Below are 22,696 nucleotides of genomic sequence, written 5' to 3'. Positions count from 1 at the left end.
CTCAATATTCAGTTTGCATACTAAAAAGTTATTCTTGTGCAACAGGTGTTAAATCTGTTATTGCTCAGTCAACAACTAACTTACGTCACACAAAGAATATGATTTCTGTTCTGGTTTCTCTTTCTTTGCACGAGGCTCTCGAGTTGCATACAGACAATAGGTATTCAATAAGAAATGACGGTTGTCATTTTTTTAAATTTTTTTGGTTGAGATATGTCAAATAATGAAATAATATAAACTTAGTTTCAAAAACTTTATTTATAAGAATAAATTATTGAAAAATAACATAATGTCGGTCCACAAAGACCCCTAGATACCAATTTTGAATGAAATCACATAATATCAAACCTCAGTCGTAATTATAAATGTTCATGATTTCTAATAGAAAATTCTTTATTCGGACCTCACAAACCGTACAACTTGTTTATCAAATTTGAGAATAAATCACAAATTTCTTCATCTGATTTTATAAATCAAACTTATCCCTTACTTTTGAAATTAACATTTATCATTGTTATGAATTAGTTTATTTGAAATAATTTTATTTCAACCCAGTAAACCACGGGCTTTATTATAAAACCATACATAATAAAAAAACTAGTAGGTGGTAGAAAAACTGGCCCCATATCCATAATTATTGATAATAAATCAGATTTCCTGTAGGAACTATTTGAACAGAATACATTTTCACCTGAAATGATTTATTTTATGAATATATAATATCCCTCCGATTATCAACTAAACCAACCGCCACTGTTTTATGGACCAACTTACTTCCCCTTAACAAACAGAGTTATGCAAAGTTTGTAAGGATGTAAAAGGTCTCTCTATTGTCTTTTGTTACTCTGAGGCGTCACCTAATTGAAGAACCCAATTACGTAAGTGTAAATCAACGTATGTCAAGATAATTGATTATTATTAATATGGTGTACCTGAGTCCGGTACTTTTTACCAAAAAGAGAAAACAAGAAGAGTGAACATAATATGTAGTATTATACATAGAGTATACATAATATGTATATAATATACATATATATTATATATATGTAACTTAATTTTTTTAAGACGGTTTGGTAACACAGACCAAGTCTATTTTTTTCCGCTCCATGAATTTGACATTTTAGACATTGACCATGAAAGTGACAGATGTCAAATGTTGAGTTTCTAGATACTTCTAATTCAATTTTGATATTTTTTCCAATTGAAATAGCAGAACAAAAATATTTTTTGGAGGTTTACAACCAGTAATCATGGTGGACTACAGTAAATGGAAAAACATTGAGGCAAGTCTATATTTGGAATTTCCATTCCTATTTCTGATTTATATTTTTTCAGATATCAGATGATGAAGATGAGACCCATCCAAACATTGATACACCTTCACTATTTAGATGGAGGCACCAAGCCAGAATCGAACGAATGGAAGAAAGGAAGCGAGAGCTTGAAACCATTGAGAGGAAAAAGTCTGAAAATGAGCAAAAAATCAATGATGTGAAAGAGAAATTAGTAGAAGCTGAAAAATGTAAAGCTGATAATTTGGAAGTACTGAGGAAACAACTTCAAGATTTAGAGAAGGAAGCTGAGACTATCAAGAAAGATGAAGAAGAAATGAAAAAGAAAGACAAGGTAATTGATTGAACACTCAAACATCATTTTTCAGATGAACGTTAATTTGCTATTGCAAAAGCACTGACATTGATTACATTTGTTTGTTTGCTACTGTTTCACGCAAAAACTACTCAACCGATCATCATGAAATTTTGTACACATGTTCTTGGAGGTATTAGAAGTAACAAAGGATACTTTTCATTAAAAAAATATTTTTTATGTAAGACTAATATTATAAATGCGAATAAGTTTGTTTGTTACAGTTTAATGCAAAAACTACTCAACTGATCATCATGAAATTTTGTACACATGTTTTTGGAGGTATTAGAAGTAACATAGATACTTTTTATTAAAAACAAAATTATTTTATATGTAAGATAAAAAAATTGTTTGTCAAAAAATCTCAAAATCTAGCTACTTTATTGTCATGTAGCATTCCAGTAAGTAATGAAGTTCCAACCAAAATTATATATTTCTATTACAGTGAAATATATTTTAACATTTGTTGCAATTCAGTAAAGCATATTTTAAATTTTCAAAACTTCATCGTATGTTATAATTTTTAAAAATTGATAATCCCAACCAAACATTAAAATATAGTTCTCATATTGAATCATTTCTATTGTACTGACACTTATTTAATAGCATAAATGCGAGCGCGGGTAAAAGCTAGTTCTTCGTATAAAATGAAAAACTTTGAAAAAATGCCATGGGTGGCAGAAATACTTGCTATCTAGAAGCATATTATTTCCAGTTTTGTATTATTATCACAAAGTACTCTCTAGGAAGGATTTATGAAAATGATTACCCTAGTAATTAATACTTCACTTATTCAATAATGAAACTGGAAATTTCTTTATCTAATATTATGAAGCGAAAATATTTTTTTTCTTTAATAGATAAACTCAAAAATGACTAACTTACAGGAAGCTTCATTAGCAACAAGTTATATGAACTACAGTACATTGTACAATACATTGTATTTTCAGAAAAATCAAAGAACCAAATGAAATTACAATAATGTAACCCAAGGTACCAAAAATTCACTTATGACACAGGTATCGCTCTAAGAGTGCCTTAAGGATTTTCCTGTAGTGCTTGTGTTTTGCCTTACAAAAATTATTTGGCGTATGTGCCAAAGCAAGTCGCTAGTCAATTATAAACATACATCTGAATTAAATTGATGGATGTAGCCGTTACTATGTGGTAGGAGATCATGATGAAAAGAGAAATGAAAATTTCTATGTTTTTTACCACTTTTATTTGTAACTAACATTACTGCAGTTTCGTCCTATATGGACATTTTCAAACTTAAACAATAAACTCCTGAGTTTATTAATATTTTTGATAATATTAATATTTTTAAAAAAAGATTTTTTTTAGTAAATCACAGTTTGGGTTCCAACAAAATCTCTCCATGTTTGATGCTGTTTTGAAAAATGTTACTGATGTTATCGAGTGCATGGAGGTAGGAAATCATTACAAAATTACATTATGCGATCTCTTGAAATTCACTCAATTCTTTCGAAAAAATAAAGTGTCCAAGCAGTAATGTTAAATAATGTCACTTCTGAGTTGAAACCTGTCACACATGATGTTCCCTTGAAATCATTGTCGATCTCTTTATCATTTATTATATATGTCGATGATCTCGAGGAATATCTGTTCATCTGCCATTCAATCATTTTTTTCAGATGATACCCAGAAATAAATATGACGGATATATTGAAAACCCATGATAGTATATACAATAAATAAACTCAAAATCAGTAGTGATAAACGCAATTGCAACGTTTTTTCAGTCAGCGAGTTTTCTTAGGCAATAGCCATCTTGGAATACACATAACGCCAGCTCAGAATTATAACAAGCAATATTTTTTATTTCATTCACATATTTTCAAACTACAAAAAAAGCTATAAAAGGTATAGCCAGCGTGGGTTATAGAATCAATTGCCAACCAATATTCGTCAAATTGTGAATTTCACTTGTCGATTTATGACCTATTTATTTTGTAGGAATTCATATTAAATATAGGATAAAAAAAATAACGTCTGTCGATTTTCTACTCAGATTTTTATTTGATAAATTCAATATAATTACATCATCTACTAGTAAAAATTATTTGGAGAATATGTTATTCAATGCAAAACCCAAAAGGGGTAAGAGGAAAAAATCGGGCATATAGAGACTAGACTGTGGTGACTGTTCAGCAGCTTATATAGGCCAGAAGGCAGAATTTTCAACATTAAGTACTATTAGCATGTGTTATCAGATAAAAATCAGCTATATATTATATATATTAAATACATACATTTTTATCATTATGAATATTTCTGATATAATGAAAATTTTTTAAAACAACGATAAAATAAAAAATAAAAGCAACAATAAAAATTTATTGGCGCTCCGGGGCAACTTCATTGATTCCAGTGGCGCATTTGCTTTTTCAGCTGCAGGAAAAGCCAGAAAAACCTGAAGCACCACATCATCTGAAGATCTTGAACTAACAATGTCATCTCTCTTATCAAACAAAATGTAGGGTGTCTCCAGAGGCTACAATAGATTAATAATAATAATAATAATATTTTATTGGTTCTTCTGGATCATAACTCAATGATATAGAACAAGTCAGTGTAATATGATATAAATAAACTTATAAAAGAGAAAAAATTATGTACATATAGGATATGACTAGTTATGTAAAATTATATATTAAAACTTATAACTAGATAAAATTATAATATATTAACAACCCTAGACGACAATTTCAATTCTTCAGTTATATGGATAAGTCATTTATAAACTCTTCAATGGAGTAGTAGGCTTTATCAATCAGAAAGTTTTTTAGGAACGGTTTAAATTTTCTCAGTGACATTTTTCTAACATGATTTGGCAATTTGTTAAATAGCCTGACACCCATGAAAATTGGACTTGATTCTGATCTAGCCAGTCTATGATTTGGTATTTCTAACAATGTTGAATTTCTTGTGCCGTAATTATTTTTAAGAAGGTAAAAGGTCGCTGATCCGATTTTACAAAAATTAACAGCTGGTACATATAAATGCATGGGAGAGTTAATATTCTTAAAACTTTGAATAGATCTCTGCAGCTAGTACGTCTATTTACACTCTGAATGTTTCTGACAGCTCTCTTCTGTAAAATAAATACCTTTGTGCCTCACGTGATAGGATTGTTGAGTGTAATTGGGCATGATAGTACATGAGTACCACCGACTTATCTATAATTTTACTGAGTTGATAGATACAGTAACACATAGGCGTTATTTTTTTACATATTTCATTAATATGTTGATTCCATTTACAATCTTCAGTGAGAGTAGGTCCTAGAAATTTTATTGAATTCACCTGTTTCATTAAACCGTGCTGTGATTTTAACAGTAAACTGTGATCATGACCATTTGGGGCATAACTAAATCTTAGGAAGGATGATTTTTTATCATTGCAGATTAATTTATTGCTAGAAAACCAGTCCTGGGCTTTTAAAATTTCCCTGTGAGCCAAGTCTACTGTGGATGTAACATTCTTACCACTAACCAGTAGTGTTGTGTCATCCGCATACATTACAAAATTTCCTTCAAAGTCATTGACATAAATTATATAAAGTAGAGGTCCCAAAATAGAGCCTTGTGGTACTCCAATAGTATACTTTAAACGTTTAGATTGATACTGATCTATGTCAACGTATTGTGTTCGATTTTGGAGATAACTTTCAAACCATCTACGTGAGTTTCCCCTAAAACCGTACTTTTCCAATTTGTCTAGTAGAATTCTGTGGTCTTCAAGATCAAATGTCTTACTTAGATCTAAGAAAATACCCAGAGTTCGATTACCCATATCTAGACTATTACATAGCTCTTTTAGTAGTTTTATTATAGCTTGTGTTGTTGAACGTCCCTTTCTAAAACCAAATTGATTTTCATTGAATAGCTTATGAAGATCAAAGAATGAAACGACTTAATTTGACATCCATTTTTCATAAACCTTTGCACAAGCACTGGGAACAGTAATGGGCCTGTAATTTTCAACTTGAGTTTTATTTCCATTTTTATGTATAGGTTTTATTTTTCCAATTTTTAAGCTATCTGGGTAAATACTTTCTTCCAACGAGCAGTTGATGGCAAAAGTTAGTGGGCCTGCAATAAATGACGAACACTTTTTTAAAAGATTAGGACTTATTTCATCATTACCAGTAGATTGAGAGGATTTTAGGTTTTTGATGATATCATTTATTTCTGGTTCTGTTGTTGGTTTAAATGAAAAACTATAAGGATTGAAGTATCTAAGTGTGGGTTCTTCTGATGATATTTCAACATTGCTAGCCAGTAGTGTGGGTATGGTATTAAAATATTCAACAAAGTGATTCGCTACATTCTGGGGTGCCTGTACAATATTGTTATCAATAGCTAAGTGAATTGGTTCCAACCTCCTTTTTGATTTTTTGCCTGATCCTATAATAGTCCAGGCCGTTTTAGATTTATTTTTTGCGTTTGAAATAATGCAATTATTATATTGCTTTTTTGATACATTCAATAGATGTTTACATAACTTTTTATATTTTTTATAATATTCTTTAGTATCCTCATTTCCGTTTAAGGTTAGCGTATACAGATATTTTAATTTCTCTCCAGAAATGAGTAAACCTTTAGTTAACCATGGTTTTCTTTTATATGATGCCTGTTTTTCTTTTACTTTTTTTAGAGGAAAAGCAATGTCGAAGTAATATTTAAAAGTTCGAAAAATATCTCAAAATTTTCGTTTGCATCGCCAGAACACTTCGTGACACGACTATCGTCAAACTTAAACCAGTCCTTTTCGTCTTTGACCAAGACGTAATAATGACCAAATTCAACGCCAGAACCAGTGAATAATGACTGCATGAATATTATAATAGTGGTCTGCTAGATTGAAATGTTCATCTAATTCGAACCTTCCAAAGAGTTTCTTGCTTCCGTCTGAGGTTGAGTCTTGTTTGAAGATCATCAGTGTTATTATTAGATTAACTGGTGCCTCAGCTATATTTATTTCCTTATAACAGTCAGTTAGTTTGCCGCATGTTTGGCAACACAGTCGATCGTCACCTGTTAAAAATTCCATTTCCAGATGATTTAACAATAAGCTTTGCACGGACTGGTTATTAGTCATATTAGGAAAAGCTAGATGAAGTTCCAGAAATTGACATAAGTTTTTGCCACCTCTTGAACATTCACTACAAAGTGAACGAGTGAGGATTTTTCCAGCAAAAGATTTACAAACACAAGACGAGATGGACTGTACGAACTCATTCAATTCAGAGCAGTCAGGAGTATTGATTTTGCTATTGTTTTGCTCACGAAGAGTATTCAACAAGGACCCCAAAAATTTGGAACAATCCTCTTGTTGTCCTAACGAGTATCTAGTGAACCTCAAAGACTCCAGGAAATCGGTTGGAGGGAAAGGTGGTATATATGAGCATCTAGAAAAAACAAACCACACAATAAATTGAAAAAAACATTAAAATTCTCCATACGTGCAATAAGAGAAGGGAGATGAATGTTGAAAGCATTGGAAACGAATAAATTATATGAAAACCCCAATTTCAAAACCCTCCCATTTTGAATTAGAGAATTTTGACAACTAGTTTAGAATCCATTGGTATTTGGAATAATCCACGAGTAGTGTTTTTGGATCAAGATTTGGTCATTTTGATATGTATATTGACTGTATCATTGTTTATTTGAGGATTTCTTTGTCAAAATGCTTCGGTTTACTCGAGAATGGTATTATAAACCGAAACCGATCGTAAGAAAAATAACGTAGACAAAAGTTATTTTCTTTATCCTATATGAGAATTTTACGACTATCATTCCTATATCTCTTTCATGTCCTTCTTGAAATCCGCAAGAAATAGAAATGTTCGACAAAACATTTGGATATTCATAAGATAGAAACGGTGCTTATCAGTGTTGGATCATAAAAGCTTTGTTTTTGGTTTCTGATTTCGAGCTGCTCTGCAGTAAAAGCTGCTGTGAAAGACGGGATGAATCTCATTTAGAGGTCGAAGTCCAAACTTGACTCTGCAACTGACCACCTTCGTTAGCCTCATTTATCATTGATATACGTCAATTGAGTTTTCTGTCAATCATAGATTGTTTCTTCATAAGGGGAGATATCATTTAAGTGTTTGTTGCTCGTGTCTGCAGATCCACCAAAATAAAAAAGGGGTGTATTCAAAACTTGAGTTTAGAGGGCCCGATGCATATGGGAAATCAAAAATCTTCACGAGGAACTCAGTAATCTAAAAATTCCTCCAAAGAAAATGGGTATAGCGAAACCCAATATTTGAGCAGGCAATATAATACAGAAAAGATATTTCCAAAGCAACTCCAAATAAGGCTGTTGATGTTACAGGCAGTATTGTAGAAGTCTAGAGAAACACAATGTGAAATTCGTTATTCCAGCCAATGAAAAACAGAGTCTAAAGTCAGCTGAGGATCCCAGACCGTCTTATACCGGATTCTTTGTAGGTGACTACATCAGAGCCACGAAGAGAATAACCTACTGGTCTCTCTAAACACAAGAGATTTTGTCTCCTTGGGCATACCAACAAATCAGCAATAGTGAAACTTGCAGTCCGGAAAGGTATCCACGTTACTGCATTCGAGGAGACTCAAATGCTCGATAGATCTCAGAGACTGCCAAGACTATAGGGAAGCAATAGAAATTCAAAAACACAAAAACAGTGGGGGAATTAACATCTATAAAAATTGGCTATCATAACAAGAGGTCACTTAATTCAAACAATAAAAAAGAAGCCACTCCGAATACCAATAGAATAGAACTGGAGAACCTTTCCTTGAATTTAATATATGTTTTAAGTTAACTCGAGCAGTTCATCTCCTCGTCGCTTTTAGTAATTTATTTATTTATTTATTTATACACTGTTTTACAGGTTACACCTGACTACAGAACAGGGATCTAAGTCAAATCACAGTACAATACAATTACCATAAGTTATAAGATAAAAACAATACATATAGAATTAGCTGAAGTAAAAAGACCTAATCTCAGAGATGGAACAGTAAAAAATGTCGAGCTGACAACTTGGAAAATTGACACACATGTTATACAGAGGTGAACGTTCCAGAATATTTGCACATGGTGTTGGCAGATAAAAGGGATTAAGTTTTTGCAGAATATGTGGGTCAATAATCAAATTATTAATTAGTTTAAAAAGAAAAATTGTGGAGTGATAATCACGACGGCAACTCTAGCTATTCATAGCATGTCTAGGTAACAATGCATCATGGGGAAATCTAATTGGTGGATAGATATTGTCTGATCTATAGGAGAGAAGTTTTAGGAAACGACGTTGTACTGATTCAACTTTCTCTGTATACAACTGATGAGATGGATTTCATATTATGGATACATACATATTCTAATTTTGATCTGACGAAAGCATAGTATATGGTTTTCGATGTAGATGGATCCGAGAAATCTCTGGAGATTTGTGCAATAAATCCATACATTCTGTTTGCGGCAGACAGAGTGGCTTCAGTGTGTGATACAAAGAAAAGTTTTGTGTTGACCATAACACCTAGATCGGTGAACGTGAGATGCCTTTAAAGTGGAATATCGTTTAATAAATATTGATATGAAAATGGACGATTTTTTAGTGTGTACGTCATTGCATTACATTTACTCCCGTTTAAAGCAAGATTGTTGCGAAAACATCATTGCTCAACTTGTTTCAGATTGAGGGAGAGTTGAAGACAGTCCTCGATGCCATTGATCTCACAATATAATTTCAGGTCATCCGCGTATACTAAATAGTTGATGTGGATGACCTCAACTATGTCGTTTATAAAGGAAAATCTACCATAACCAACAAACCCGAATCATAGCCCCAACTCAAGCATCTTAATATTTTGAAATGTGTCTACATACGTTTGTCACTTTTCTAGATAGGCATTTTCATGTGAAGGTTTGACTGCATGAGAAATATTTGATCAGCCTAAGTCTTATCAATCTTATTCAGTCACCACTTGCCTTTTTCTCACTAAGTCAATCAGGCACCAAGGTCTCATCTGTATCTCAGGCATTTGATTTTTCTGTTGATTTTACCATTTTGAACTAAAATGAACTTTCTGACACTCTGGGCAATTTTCAAACTACTTAATATTTACAACACTCACAGTGGGTATTCATACAACCCAACGAAATAGCTTTTATAATGCTTAACCTCTGTCCTATGTTTACACAGGTGTTATTGTTGATTCAAGTACCATCAGTTATTAAAAATTCTGAAAGGTGTTTCATCTTAGTAAAATAGGTTTCTAAGAGGTGCCAGAACTGAACTGTAATGAATCCATGGCCTACTCTGTTTATATGTCAATAGATTCCATAATTTGTAAAATATGTTAATTAACAATTTTTTAGACATTGTCATTCGTCTCGCTATTCAACTGAATATTAATATTTTTCTAAGTCAGTGAAATTTCAACTCGTCACCTTTTTATTTTCAGTATTTTGACTTAACTTTTTTCAGATGACCCCTTGGAATGTTGATACAATAAGCAAACCAGGATTTGCAAAGACTGTCATCAATAAAAAACCTGCTCGTCCTAAAGAAGAGAATTTGACTGAAGAAGAGCGTGAGGCTAGAATGAAGATTTTCATCAAAGAAAATGAAAAAGATCTCAAGCATTTTGGTATGCTGAGAAAGTATGATGACTCTAAAGCTTTCCTAAAATCCCACAGCAATCTTGTGTGTGAAGATACTGCCAATTATTTAGTCATTTGGTGTATTAATTTGGAAATGGAAGAGGTAAAATACTCACCTTGCTTAACTTTTTGTTGTTCACAAACCCAAATTGGAGAAAACTTTTTGTTGAGACCTAAGATATTTAGGTTTACTGAAAATCACAATTGTATCTATCTTATTTTTGTACTTTTCAATGAACTAAGTATTTGGTTGTTTTTAGGTTTACCACTTCAGTTTGTACTCTGTACTACAATAACCTATTTGGTATGGATTTGCAAGTTTAAAACTTCAATATAAAGATAAATCTGAAAATATATCATTTAACCAATAAAAAATTCGTGCATGAAACAAAATTCCATACGCAGTAGATAACATTTTTTCACTTTTGATCTATTATATAGGTATACAGGGTGGGGCACCCCATATGACATGTTCCCTGTAAACCAAACCATTAATCTTTTTCTGGAATTTCTCGATTTCATTATATGTATATTGATTAAGGCTACAAAAGGAAATGATTTTGGAGTCTACACAGGGTGGCTCAAAAAAGTGTGACATATCCATATTGTGTTATTTCAAATAGAACACTGCATTTTTTTTGTCTGAACAATATAAAATTCAATGATTTTTCTTTACATTTTGAGGTTCCCTATACTTAACCTAGCTGGTTTGTGAGATATTGGTTTTTTCAAATAGTAGTTCTTATTTCAATGCATTCGTTGAATCAAGATAGCTTCGAAACGACATTTATTCAACTTGATGAAAAAATTCTTGTTGACAGTCAATCTGTTGTACGATTTTGTGAAATTTGCAAATTTCATTTTATTTTGACTGAACTGCGTGTTTATCACTTTAATATTTACAAAATTCATGGACTAGCAGTTTTCCTTAGGTTATGCTCCGTAGAAAACGCTCACTTAATTATATCTACAGTGCTAAAATAACACTTAACTGGTTGCTTGTAAACTGGTTCATGGTGCGCAAATAAATGCGTCATACACATTTCAGTAAGGCAAGTGTTGGTTCTCGTGTGTGCCATGCACAATGAAACTGCTATCAAAGTGGGCTATAATTTGACATTCAATGATCGATAAGTTTTATAATAAAATAGCATTTGAAATGAATTTCTCTACCGAAGAATTGACTGATATGACTTTTGTACTGGGGGCAATTGACAAAAACTGTTTATTAGTCACCAGAATTTATAATATACGATATCTAGACAGGTGACAACCCAGAAATGAAGCATTTGAAAATTTGCTTCTTCGATTTACTCGAATAGGAAATGTCACATATGAAAAAATAAAAATAATCAAAATTGCATACAAAGAATTTCGAAAAAGAAAAAGTTTCATCTGTACCGTGTTAGGTTACATCAAGAGTTATCAGTTGATGATTTTGAGAAAAGAGTAACATTTTGTGAATGGGCTGAGCAACAGTTGCTAACTAGACTAGAAATTTTAATTGAGTTTCATTTTTTTCAATGAAGCAACATTTCATAAAAATGGGTTTTTTAAATAGACATAATTTTCATTATTATTCAACAGATAACCCCCATTTCTCTCGAACCACTAGTCAGACAAAGTGGTCCCTAAATGCGGCATAATTGGAAATTTCATCATTGGGCCATATTTCTTTGAGGGAAGAGTTAACGGCTTGATTTACCTCGATTTTTTGTCAGTTACCACAATTAAGTAATCATTCCTAACCGTGTTAGGAATCACACGTTAAAAGGTAAGACCTCGTTAATCCTTAGCTCGCACAAGTTTCGACTTCTGAGGGTTGTCGTTCGTAGGGGTGCGACAGCTGGTTAACGGAAAAACAGATTTTAAAACTAAGAATGTGGTATTTACATGACTGAGCACCTGTTTACTACACTGTTCCTATTAATAATTATTTAAACACTGCAGAAGTTGGATTGGTAGAGGAGGGCCTTTCGAACGACCACCTCATTCACCAGATATGGCAAAAATGTTTTTTTATGTGGCGATACGTTAAAGATCAAGTTTAAAGAAGACCATCTACAAAGGAGGATATGAAAAATAGAATTAAAGACATTCCAAAATATTCCAGTCAGCATGTTGAGGCGAGTTAATGAAGAATTTAAAAACCGAATAGATTATTGTTTAGAAGTAGCTGGTGGTCACTTTGAGCAGTTGTTATATATTTCTAATATTTTTTATCTTATCGTTTCAATTATTTACTATCATAAATTAAAAGATTTAAAAATACTTTTCCGTTCACCAGCTGTCGTCCTCTTATGAACGGGCAGCCCTCAGAAGTCGGAACTTGTGAGAGTCAAGGACTAATGAGGTCTTGCGTTTTAAAGTGCGATTCTTTTCTTTCAGAAAAAAGATTATGCAGTCGCTAGGCTTTGAACCCACATGACCGGCAGATAGAATGATTAAAAAGCGATGCTTCTAACCATTCGGCTACCTGGTCCTAAATACATCAACGGAAATATGTTTTCTAGACTTTTCTCAACCGATTTTCAGTTTTAAGTTTGACATTGCAATTATGTTAAATTCCAGTAACAGTAATTAAGTGTCAACATTTTAGCTGGCCTATACGTAAATAGAAAGACAATCTTTGATAGATTGAAAATTGAATTGAAAATTTCTGAAGTGTCAGTTCTAGAGACTGTTTTATCTCATCCAAATTTGTAGGGATGAAATATTTCTAAAAAATGGTGACATAACATACTGGGTGTTTCATTTAAAAAAATCAAGTTTTTGATATTCCAAGTTTGCCAAGTTAATGGCTCTGTATAAAATCTCCTGATTGACAAATGTAACTTTCAGTGCATACCAACATTCCAACTCACTTTTGGTACTTGAGTTCAATCCATAAATTATTTATCATGGCATTTGTGGTGGTCTGTTTTTCCGAAGATTTTCTTACTTTCAGCAGTAACTTAACGCCGCAAAATTTTCGAAAAAAGGAAATACCTCCTTATGTAAAACATTGTTGAGTTCAGCGGGGGTCTATTTGAAAAAATGATGATTTGTATTGACCTTCTTCAAAGGAACAGTCTGTATATTCCAAAATATTTTCGAATGAGCAACAACGTAAACCATATAACTTTTATCTGAAACATTTTATCATACTCCTCTTTATAGACGAGATACTGTACTTCCTCACACTTATGGGCCACCCTGTATTGAAATTGAGAAATTCCTGTAAAAATTAATGGTTTGGTTTACAGGGACCGTGTCGTATGGGGTGCCCCACCCTGCATACTAAACATATAAAAAATAAAACACTTTTGCATGAATTGTCATCTGCAAGTCTGGGCAATGGCTTTTGAAGCTTACTACTTCAAGTTTAATAATTAGAAACTCCATTTTGATTACATTGTCAGATATAAAATCGACGGTATCAGATAAATTAAATCAGATAGACTGTAATGTCTTAATTCCTTACCGAATTAAAAAACCTTTTATATGCGGTTACATATCCAAGTCATTGAAAAATTGAGAGTCACTATTAGGTTGTATTGTTGAAAATAAACCCAAACCTATTGCCCAATGAATCATATTTGTATTTTTATTTTAGAAACATGAGTTAATGGAACATGTTGCGCATCAAACAATATGCATTCAATATATTCTGGAACTTGCAAGACAGCTTGACTATGATCCAAGGGCTTGTGTTGATGCATTTTTCTCCAAAATCAAAGTGGCTGAGGTGGAATACAAAGCGTCTTTCGATGACGAATTAAAACAGTTCAAAGAGAGAATAAAGAAACGTGCTGCAGAAAAAGTTCAGGAAGCTATAAAGGTGAATACAAAATTTTAATGGCTATAAAAATTCATTCATTCATTTCAGTGTACAAGCTGATTGAGTGTTCATTTTATAAATGGATATTATGCTCACAAAATTAATAAAATAGATTTCTCGACATATAATTTGAAATATTAATGAAGATGAGTCAAAAAAAATAATTCAAGGCTAGAAAGGTGATGCTTTGCCTAAATCAAAACCATACAAATTGCCTCATTTGGAATGAAATTGTATGTTCAAATATGAAATTTGTTTCAAGTCTTCTATAAGAAAATGCATTCGTGTGAAAAAGCATTGATTTTCAATATGCCTAGTATTTCTGATTAATTGTATATTATTTTAAAATTTCAAGTTAACATTCATCCAACAAATCGATAATATTATTATAATTAGAGTTATATAATGCAATTATAACGTTATAAAGGTCTTTTTTAAATCAAATATGATACCAAGATCTTTGACTTCAAGTGTAATTAGTTGACACTATACCACTCAAAAATGTGGTCTAGATCATAGTGGAGTTACTCAGCATTCAACATATTTTAAATAATTCACAAACATGTGGAATGAACAATGGGTAAAAATAGTAAATTATTTATAAATAAATTCAACAATACAAACTCGTTTGAGATCCCTGAGGCACTCCATATTGTACTTCATTCTGACTAGATCCATACGTGCCATACCGATTTCTCTTGTGAAGATAACTTTCTATCCAATATGAAACGACTGTATACCCAATTTTTGGGCTTAGCGATAAGTAAGTTATCACTGACTGTCAAATGTCAAGAAATCTATGTGTATAGAATCAACCTGGAACTTGAATTTTATTAGTTCAAACTACAATTGTCTAATAGTGATTTGAAAGCTATGAAAGAACAAATAAAATTATAATCAATAGCTTAAATATCAATTATATTAAACAATAAAACGTGAAATGAAAATATAATAAAATAATCAAGATACAAAATGAAAATGACTACAGAGTAAAAAAAGGAATCCAAAGAATTACGAGAATAAAAATAAGCAAGTAGTTAAAAATGGTAAATTGAAAAAGGATTTGAAACCAAGTTACTTCACCACATTTCGATTGTTAGTATTCACAATTATCTTCGGAGGGTGAAGACAATTGTGGATACTAACAATCAAAACATTGTGAAGTAACTTGTTTTGAAATCTTTTTTTTAGTTTACTGTTTTTAATTTTTTGCTTATTTTCATTCTTTTTTTTTTCAGTTCCCTTACTCTGTGGTCATTTTAATTTCATATCTTGATTATTTTATTCGTTTTATTGTATTTCGATTTCACGTTTTATTGTTTAATATAATTGATAATTTAGCTATTCATTTTAATTTTATTTGTTCTTTCGCAGATTTCGAATCACAGAATCATATTAGACAATGGAAGTCCAAACTGGTAAAATTCGCCATGAAACATTGTCACCCAAACAAACCTGGAACGTGTGTTCTAAGGAACTTTAGTAAGAAGCATGTGAAACCATATTGTTGATTAATAATGATGTTTTTGAGGTCATATGAAAGTTTCCTAATACATCAGTAATTCATTTGTATCACGATCATAGCTAAAATAAATATTGTGGTATGAAAAACATTTTTTTAAGAAATTGCTCAAGTTGAAACTTTTCAGGAAGTTGAAGAGGAAGAAAAACAAAAAAGACTGGGTCCTGGTGGTTTAGATCCAGTTGAAGTATTTGAGTCATTGCCAGATGAACTCAAGGCATGTTTTGAATCCCAAGACATTCAACTTCTTCAGGACACCATTTCCAAAATGAATGAAAAAGATGCCAAATATCATATGAAGAGATGTGTAGATTCAGGGTTGTGGGTGCCCAATGCTGAAAAGGGGCAAGAGGATGCTGGTGATAGCAAAGAGGTTGATGAAAAATTGAGTTCTTAAAATAATCGTTACATTTAGTTACTTATATGCTTTTCGATAAATCCTAGCCTTGTTAACTTTTCTTTTTTTTATGTAGCATTAAATATTATTTTAAAAGATTTGCGTTACTTATTTTTGGTGTAGGATTATACACTGTACAAATTGAAAATAGAAAAAGGGTTTCTGTGCTACTCAATGTCTATAGGGAGGTAGTTGTTTTGAAGGCCAATTTATTTATATATATACATATATATATATATATATATATATATATATATATATATATATATATATATATATATATATATATATATCTATCGTCAGTACCTGCCCGGTACTGACGGTACTGTTTACCGGTGGCTCTTGAATTGAAATCAATCTGGGAATGATCAAATAGTACTTATCTATTTATTATATATATATACACATACATATATATATATATATATATATATATATATATATATATATATATATATATATATATATATATATATATATATATGCAAATATGAAAGTTATTGAGTGTCTTGATATAGAAACAGAAGTTAATATCGAACATAGCACTCATGAAAGTGGCAAACCATAGACATGTCTATGGTTTGCCACTTTCATGAGTGCTATGTTCGATATTAACTTCTGTTTCTATATATATATATAGGGCAACACTTGGTTGCCCATCCTCACACTTGGCTGCACCATACTGATGATGGGCCAAAAGCCCATATATATATATATATATATATATATATATATATATATATATATATATATATATATATATATATATATATATATATATACAGATAAAGGTGTTATTGAGTGTGTATGATATAAATCAGAAGGGAAAATTTGTGGACAGAACACTCAAAAAATGGAGTCAAACCGCGGACAAGTGTTTCTGGCTATTGGTGACACTATCAGAAAGAGTCCTCAAAACTATTTTTCTTTGATTTTAAATTCCTTATCTTGTTCCAATTTGACTGATACACAAAATGATAGAATACAGATGGAAGGTGAAATTCAGATAATCCATAAATATTCAAAATATGTGAAACTTTAACCATTTATTTGAGGAAGTAAAATATAATCACTTACAAATATACAAGATGAAGACATGCAAACATAATGAAGGGATAAACATGCTTAATCTGAAGAATATTCTTAGAACACAATCATAAATTAATAGGTACAGACAAAGTTGTGGAATTGGCCGCGGTGGTAGTGCGTCCGACTCACGATCGGAAGGTCGTGTGTTCGATTCCCGCTTCGACCAGATATTTTTCTCGAGAGAATTTATCTGGTTGAAGCTGGAATGATTCTGCAACCGTGTTAGGAATCACACGTTAAAAGGTAAGACCTCGTTAGTCCTCAGCTCGCACAAGTTTCTCAACTTCTGAGAGTTATCGTTCGTATGGGAGCGGCAGCTGATTAACGGAAAAACAGATTTTTTTAAACAGATTAAACAGAAATATCCTAGTGGAAGTATGAGGACAAAATTGCTGACCTGAGGGTTGATTGTTTTGATTTACAGGAAGAACTGCATGATGTTGAGAAGATGAGAATTTCAAATGTTTCAAATGAAAATATGACAGAAAAAAGACACAATTATTAAACGATTTCGTTTACTACTTAAAAAAGGGATATCAAAAGAATTCAGTATACATCTCTATTAACTCCATTTTTCATTATAAAAAAAAGAGTGAAACTATTTCTCAGAAATCAGATACTCTTCCTTTCCTCTCCCAATCACCATACCTCGTTGGTTCTGGCCCTTTGGGACCACCTACTTCCCCAGTATTTGGATTGGTATCATTTGGCCATGTGGGTAATGGCTCTTTCTCCTCATACGGGTGTTTTGCTAGAGGCTGTTCATCCAACTTTTCAATTGGTGTTTTCTCTCTCAGCTTTTTTCTGAATTCCTGCATTCTAGGACTGATAGTTTCATTTGAAGACATACGTATTAGACTTTCTAGATTAAAAACAAATTTTATTTAGTTAATTCATATAAGACCTAAGGAATTTCTAATTAATGACTACCCCCCAATGTAGAATTCTGTATTATTTGTATTGCTTTTCTCTTTAAATCCATATATAAACTAATAAACAATCTTAACAAAAGCAACATTTTGAGGAGAAATTACAATTTCTTGGTAAAGCTACCAGTGTAGGAAAGTGAAAGTGCATAGGAATTCATAACTGATTGACAGTCAAAGTATGTGAAAAAATGGATATCCAGATGTTTATTTCCAATACTTATAATTCATCAACTTCAATCCATGGTTTAACCATCCATACATATACAATGGGCTCATATAACACTTTTTTTTTATTTTATTATTTGAAAGTTTATGTTTCAAATAGTACATCTGCCCAAAAAATCTGAATTTTCACTCATTATCTTCCCCCTCAAATCAGTAGTTGAATGTGGCAATCACCGAAACGGGGCGTGGTCAGCTTGACGTCACATCAGTCGACTCGGCGACAAGGGAGTGCTGGCGGATAAGCGAAATACGTGTGCTAAAGCAGTAGAAATCAAGTTGTGTGTTGTTTACTGCAGTGTGTCAACTGCGTGAATATTAATAATGATAAAAAAGGACGTTAGAAGTATTTCATGCAATGCAAGAATTTTTCGGTAACTGCACCAGACAAAATTTTTATTCAACTGCCAAGTAACATAAAATCACGAAAGTTATGGCAGCGCGCTATGCGGAGGGCCGACTTTGTATCTGCCAAGGGGACGCATTTTTGTTGCGATGATCACTTTAATGTAAGTATGAATGATGATGATTTATAAAAAAAATATAGTTTACTCTGAGCACTACTTTGAATTTTAGATTGAAAAAGAATTAGATAATTACATGTATATCAAAACTATGAAAGTGGGAAAAATTATATTGAAACCAGGCGTAATTCCGCATATATTTGATTGCCAGATTAATAGACCGACGGCCCATACATCTAAAGCTCCACCGTTTGTTCAAAAAAAAGGAAAAACAAATTTTGTTAAATAATTGTAAGGAAGATATCGCTAAAAATCAAAGCATGTCTGATGAAGCAGGTACATAGGAAAAGACCTTTGATGTTGGAATTCAAGTTAATAAACAGGTTTTTCGAAGATCAAAAGCTACAAAGACCATAAATATTATATACCACCGAAAAATAAATCGTTTTAAAGAAGTAGAAAATACAGAAATTATTGGAAAAAAATTACGACTTAGTTCCCCCGAGGACAGTGAGAGTTCGAGTACATCAGACATGACTTCTGTTGATACATCAGATTCTACTTTGTCTGGAATATTTGTTCAAAACTGAAATTCGAAAAGCAATATTGAGCGAAGATTTATTTACGTCATAGAGAAAAATCCAAAATAATATCTTGGAATCCCAAGGGACTCTTTATTTATTATAGAACTTTTGTATCAAAAATGCCAGTTACCCAGAATTGATATATACATTACTTTGAAGAAAATTAAATTGAATTGACTATTCATAATCTCCAACTACAGGCCCGGTTGCAACCGCTTGAAGCTCGTTGCCTGGTGTGACGTCAAGATATAACGCGGGCGATCTCACAGTTTCAATTGCTCTTGCTCAGTTGTTAATTGACATATAAACCGGAAAATTTTATGTAATACTTAGGAGATGATTCACTTTTATAATATATAATTTTCAATAAAAAACTAAATTAGCCTGAATGAGCCCATTGAAGGCACAAAGTTTATAGTGGTCGACTATTATGCAGAATTTAATCTAGACATATAGCACATCTAGAGAAAGCACAAATTTTTTGTTGATGTATGATTTTTCAGAAAGCCCTGATCAGTATTTATAATTATAAGATTTGAAGCAATATACAGGGTGTAACTGAATAAGTGTAAAACATTTAATGAGGTGATTCCTCATCGAAAAAAAGATAGAATCTTTCATATAAAGAAACTTCATTGGAGCATCCCTTGTTAAGATACAGCCCCTTAAAGGGGGTACATAAAATTTGTATAACAATTTTTTTCACAAGCACTGAAAAAGTTACAATATTGAAATTAACCTGACGTTTTGTGCTAACAAAAAGACACTTAGCCAGAAATTTATTTGGTTTACCCCATGTTTGTAAGGGGTGGAAAACGCAACCCCTAAAATTTATTTCCAATGTAACTTTTTGTCTCATTATTTGTTTACCATTTAAAAATTTATTTCCGATAGCCTGTTTAATTCTAAACAAAAATTGTCTCTTGGGTTTTTTGCCCAAAATACACCAGTTCGCAGCAAAAAATTATTTTACGAACAACTACAGAGATACATCGTCATAAATGCGAACTGGATTTATTGTTATTTTGTAGTTAGTACCTGCATTAAACGATTAAAGGATAATAAACAAAACTAATTTATTAATAACAAAACACACAACATGTACGATAAACCAAATGCAGTACGATAAACCAAATGCTGTAAATGGCCCCAAATAGAGAAATCGAGAGGATTGAGATCCGGGGATCGAGTGGGCCAGTTCTGTGGTCCTCCTCGACCTATCCACTGATTTGCATATGTTTCAGTTAAATGCTGACGTGCTACTTGACTAAAATGGGCGGGAGCCCCATCATGCATAAAAAACATATCCCTTCTGACGCCCAAAGGAACTTCTTCCAGCAGTACCGGATGCACTTCTCCTAAAAATTGAACGTTTGCCTCACCATTTAATCGAGGAGGTAGAAAATGAGGCCCAATTAAATCAATCCCGATAACTCCGAGCCACACGTTGAGAGAAAACTGTTCTTGATGGTTAGTTTCGACAATAGCGTGAGGGTTTTCATCAGCCCATATGTGGTAATTATGAAAATTAATAATCTTGTCCCGAGAAAAACTACATTCGTCTGTGAATTCTATCGTCTTTAGAAAGTCACAATTTCTTCTAATCATTTCCAGCATCCAATTGAAAAATTCAAGACGGTTCAGAAAGTCTCGCGGTATCAGTGCCTGTAGTCGTTGCAGATGGTAAGGGTATAAGAGTTGTTCCTTTAAAATTCGAAATACCGTCATATGATCAACATTTAGCTGGAAAACAATATTTCTAATACTGGTAGTAGGTTGAGTACTGCTTCTCAAGCTGTGGTGTTCGTACTTCTCGATGGCGACCACAATCCTGCGTTATTTTGTCGAATGAACCATATTCTCGTAATCGTTGATGAAGTCGAGCAAATATTCTATGTGAAGGATGCTGCCGTTGAGGATACATTTCAGCATATCTTCTAGAAGCTTCTAATCCATTCCTCTGCGACAGACCGTAAACGTAATCAGCAATTTCCTCATTTGTGTATGCCATTTTAATAACAAATAAATTATTAAAGTAACAAATTAAGAACAGAACAACAACACACAATTAGTATTAATTCAATTTCGAAAATTCACAAACTGACAGCGTCATACCAATTCAATTGTCACTATTGCTAATAGCGACCTACTAGATAGATTAGTTTCGTATTTTCGCATTTATGACGATATATCTCTGTAGTTGTTACTAAAATAATTTTTTGCTGTGAACTGATTTATTTTGGGCAAATAACCCAAGAGACATTTTTTGTTTAGAATGAAACAAGCTATCGGAAATAAATTTTTAAATGGTAAACAAATAATAAGACAAAAAGTTACATTGGAAATGAATTTTAGGGGTTGCGTTTTCCACCCCTTACAACCATGGGGTAAACCAAATGAATTTCTGGCTGAGTGTCTTTTTGGTAGCACATAACGTCAGGTTAATTTCAATATTGTAACTTTTTTAGTGCTTGTGAAAAAAATTGTTATACAAATTTTATGTGCCCCCTTTAAGGGACTGTATCTTAACAAGGGATGCTCCAATGAAATTTCTTTATATGAAAGATCCTACCTTTTTTTCGATGAGGAATCACCTCCTTAAATGTTTCACGTTTATTTAGTTACACCCTGTATTAACCCATTGCCAACCCTGGTCTATTGGTATCTAAATAAGATTTTGAGCAAGTTTTTTGAAGAAAACTTTTGCCAAATGGCCAATCTTACCATTCCAATTTAACTGCGCAGGAGAAAAAGGTGAATGCTTCATATTTCGAAGAATATACATTAGAATACTCATTTTATTTTCGAACAATTTGTTGTTCACTTCATTTAAATTTTGACAGATTTCACTCACTCAACCTAGACATTTTTAAGCGAGATGATTGATCAATTTGTCAAATACTAGTGTTGCCAAAACATCAAAAATAATATATTTACCGATATATGATCCCCGGGTTGAAAATCATGCGAATGCATTAAGTATTTTTTAGCGAGTAACCGTTTTAAAAACCTTTACTGAAGATCTATTGCCGTTATGTTTTCGCGAGACAGTGAAAATAGGGGAGGCATGAGTGATGTCAAAAATTATCGTCATAGTCCAACGCATAAATGAGCAATTTATTATTAAGATATATGATAGAATTGGCCGATACTTGATGAAAATCCATAACTAACGTATTCAAAAAATACTTTATTGTAAGATTTCCACTAAACAATTTTACAAAATCGCAACACGTGTTTCTCCATATAATGGCTCCTTCGAGCGTGTTTTTGAATATTTACGTAAATTTATCATGAAGAATTTTACTTTTTTTTCTGATTGATTCAGCCGTTACTT

General features: G+C 32.3%; 2 protein-coding genes across 2 annotated transcripts; one reads left to right on the top strand and one right to left on the bottom strand.

The window, feature by feature from the left end:
- The first annotated feature begins 1,122 nt into the window (after positions 1-1,122).
- Positions 1,123-16,169, top strand: Cdc37 (cell division cycle protein 37). Its single transcript, XM_074173885.1, has 5 exons — positions 1,123-1,283; positions 1,336-1,626; positions 10,157-10,435; positions 13,928-14,152; positions 15,802-16,169. The coding sequence occupies exons 1-5, from the start codon at positions 1,251-1,253 to the stop codon at positions 16,069-16,071; spliced, it is 1,098 nt and encodes a 365-aa protein (XP_074029986.1). The 5' UTR covers positions 1,123-1,250; the 3' UTR covers positions 16,072-16,169.
- Positions 16,170-17,658: 1,489 nt separating this feature from the next.
- Positions 17,659-22,243, bottom strand: LOC111510724 (succinate dehydrogenase assembly factor 4, mitochondrial). Its single transcript, XM_023166665.2, has 2 exons — positions 22,084-22,243; positions 17,659-18,022 (listed from the first exon to the last, which is right to left on the bottom strand). The coding sequence occupies exons 1-2, from the start codon at positions 22,154-22,156 to the stop codon at positions 17,766-17,768; spliced, it is 330 nt and encodes a 109-aa protein (XP_023022433.1). The 5' UTR covers positions 22,157-22,243; the 3' UTR covers positions 17,659-17,765.
- Between the last annotated feature and the right edge of the window lie 453 nt (positions 22,244-22,696).

Source organism: Leptinotarsa decemlineata, unplaced genomic scaffold, assembly GCF_025532065.1.
Source record: "Leptinotarsa decemlineata unplaced genomic scaffold, Ldec_3_MD MMD2_tig00000505_RagTag_RagTag, whole genome shotgun sequence".
In the NCBI taxonomy this organism is placed as follows: Eukaryota; Metazoa; Arthropoda; class Insecta; order Coleoptera; family Chrysomelidae; genus Leptinotarsa; species Leptinotarsa decemlineata.
Note: the sequence above shows the minus strand (reverse complement) of the source record. Positions and strands in the feature narration are given on the sequence as shown.

What these genes read in the sequence shown, in the direction of transcription:
- Cdc37 (XM_074173885.1), top strand. Translation starts at nt 1,251, where the DNA reads ATGGTGGACTACAGTAAATGGAAAAACATTGAG. An exon ending in GTAAATGGAAAAACATTGAG is followed by an intron (nt 1,284 to 1,335) that starts GCAAGTCTATAT and finishes ATATTTTTTCAG; the next exon opens with ATATCAGATGATGAAGATGA. An exon ending in AAGTTCAGGAAGCTATAAAG is followed by an intron (nt 14,153 to 15,801) that starts GTGAATACAAAA and finishes GAAACTTTTCAG; the next exon opens with GAAGTTGAAGAGGAAGAAAA.
- LOC111510724 (XM_023166665.2), bottom strand. Translation starts at nt 22,156, where the DNA reads ATGAGTATTCTAATGTATATTCTTCGAAATATGAAGCATTCACCTTTT. An exon ending in TGCGCAGTTAAATTGGAATG is followed by an intron (nt 18,023 to 22,083) that starts GTAAGATTGGCC and finishes TTTTTAATCTAG; the next exon opens with AAAGTCTAATACGTATGTCT.